This window comes from Propithecus coquereli, unplaced genomic scaffold (assembly GCF_000956105.1).
Source record: "Propithecus coquereli isolate 6110/MARCELLA unplaced genomic scaffold, Pcoq_1.0 Scaffold42, whole genome shotgun sequence".
Lineage (NCBI taxonomy): Eukaryota > Metazoa > Chordata > Mammalia > Primates > Indriidae > Propithecus > Propithecus coquereli.
Genome location: NW_012149952.1, coordinates 863,874 through 864,952, shown reverse-complemented (window position 1 = coordinate 864,952; position 1,079 = coordinate 863,874). Strand labels below are relative to the sequence as shown.

At 53.8% G+C, this 1,079-nt stretch overlaps 1 protein-coding gene across 1 annotated transcript in view; it reads left to right on the top strand.

Annotated features, from left to right (window-relative positions):
• The window catches only part of PHLDB3 (pleckstrin homology-like domain, family B, member 3), a 15,326-nt gene that overhangs the window by 8,001 nt on the left and 6,246 nt on the right, over positions 1–1,079 (top strand). The window contains exons 9-11 of the mRNA XM_012653221.1: positions 593–692; positions 848–938; positions 1,020–1,074. Coding sequence (XP_012508675.1) covers positions 593–692; positions 848–938; positions 1,020–1,074 — 246 coding nt within the window. The remainder of the gene's footprint in view (positions 1–592; positions 693–847; positions 939–1,019; positions 1,075–1,079) is intronic.

Here is a 1,079-nt window from a genome sequence, read left to right as displayed (position 1 = left end):
AGGATCACTTGAGCCCAGGAGTTTGAGGTTGCTGTGAGCTAGGATGACGCCACGGCACTCACTCTAGCCAGGGCAACAGAGTGAGACTCTGTCTCAAAAAAAAAAAAGGTTGTTCCAGTAGAACATTCTTAGCATTGTGTGAGAACATCTGGGTTTCCTACATATCCACCAGCACAGTGGGGTTTTTTTAAAAAGAGTTTTATTGAGATATAATTCATGTCCCATACAATTCATTCATTTAAAGTGTACAATTCTGTCTTTTAGTATAGTCAGGGTTGGACAACTATCACCACAATGAATTTTAGAACAATTTTGTTCCCCCCAAAAAGAAACTCTGAACCCCTTATCCATTACCCCGCAATTCCCGGATCTCCCCCAGCCCCTGGCAGCCACGATTCTCCTTCCTGTCCCTGTGTTAATTTGCCTGTTCCGTGTAAATGGGGTCACACTCTGTGTAGCCTTTGCAACCAGCTTCTTTCACTCAGCACCACGTTGACAGGGGGTTTTTGGTCTGTGCCAATGAGGTGGTGGTTTCACTGGGCAGTTCTCTGACTTGTGGTTGAGATCAAACATTTTTCTCGGGTGTTTTCAGGGCTCTATTGGCCTCCAGAGGACCGGGAGCCTTCCCCGGAAAAGGGGAGAGAGGGCGAGCCAGAGAGGATCCCCCCGACCTCTGTCCCTCCATTGTACTGGTGAGGACCCTGCCCCTGCCTGCCCTCCTCCCCCAGCAGCACCCACCTTTGCAGCAGAGGATGGAGGAAACTGGCACAGATGCCTGCAGGGGGAGAAGGGAAGGGGCTGGGCCAGGAACTATCCCAGCCCACTAACCCGGTCCCCTCTCCCCCAGGACCCCTGGAGGCCTCAGCTCTCCCGCCACCAGTGGGGGACTCCAGCAGACACCCCCTCTACCAGCTACTGAACTATGGCCCTGGGAATAGGTGAGACATCAGGGAGCAGGTGGGAGGGGTGGGGAAGAGGCCGAGCCACTGAAAGCCACCATCTCTGTTCCCTCCTCCTAGCTGTGGGGCCCCCTACCCGGACATCGCCCACATGGAGAGGCTCCTGAAGCAGGCTGTGGC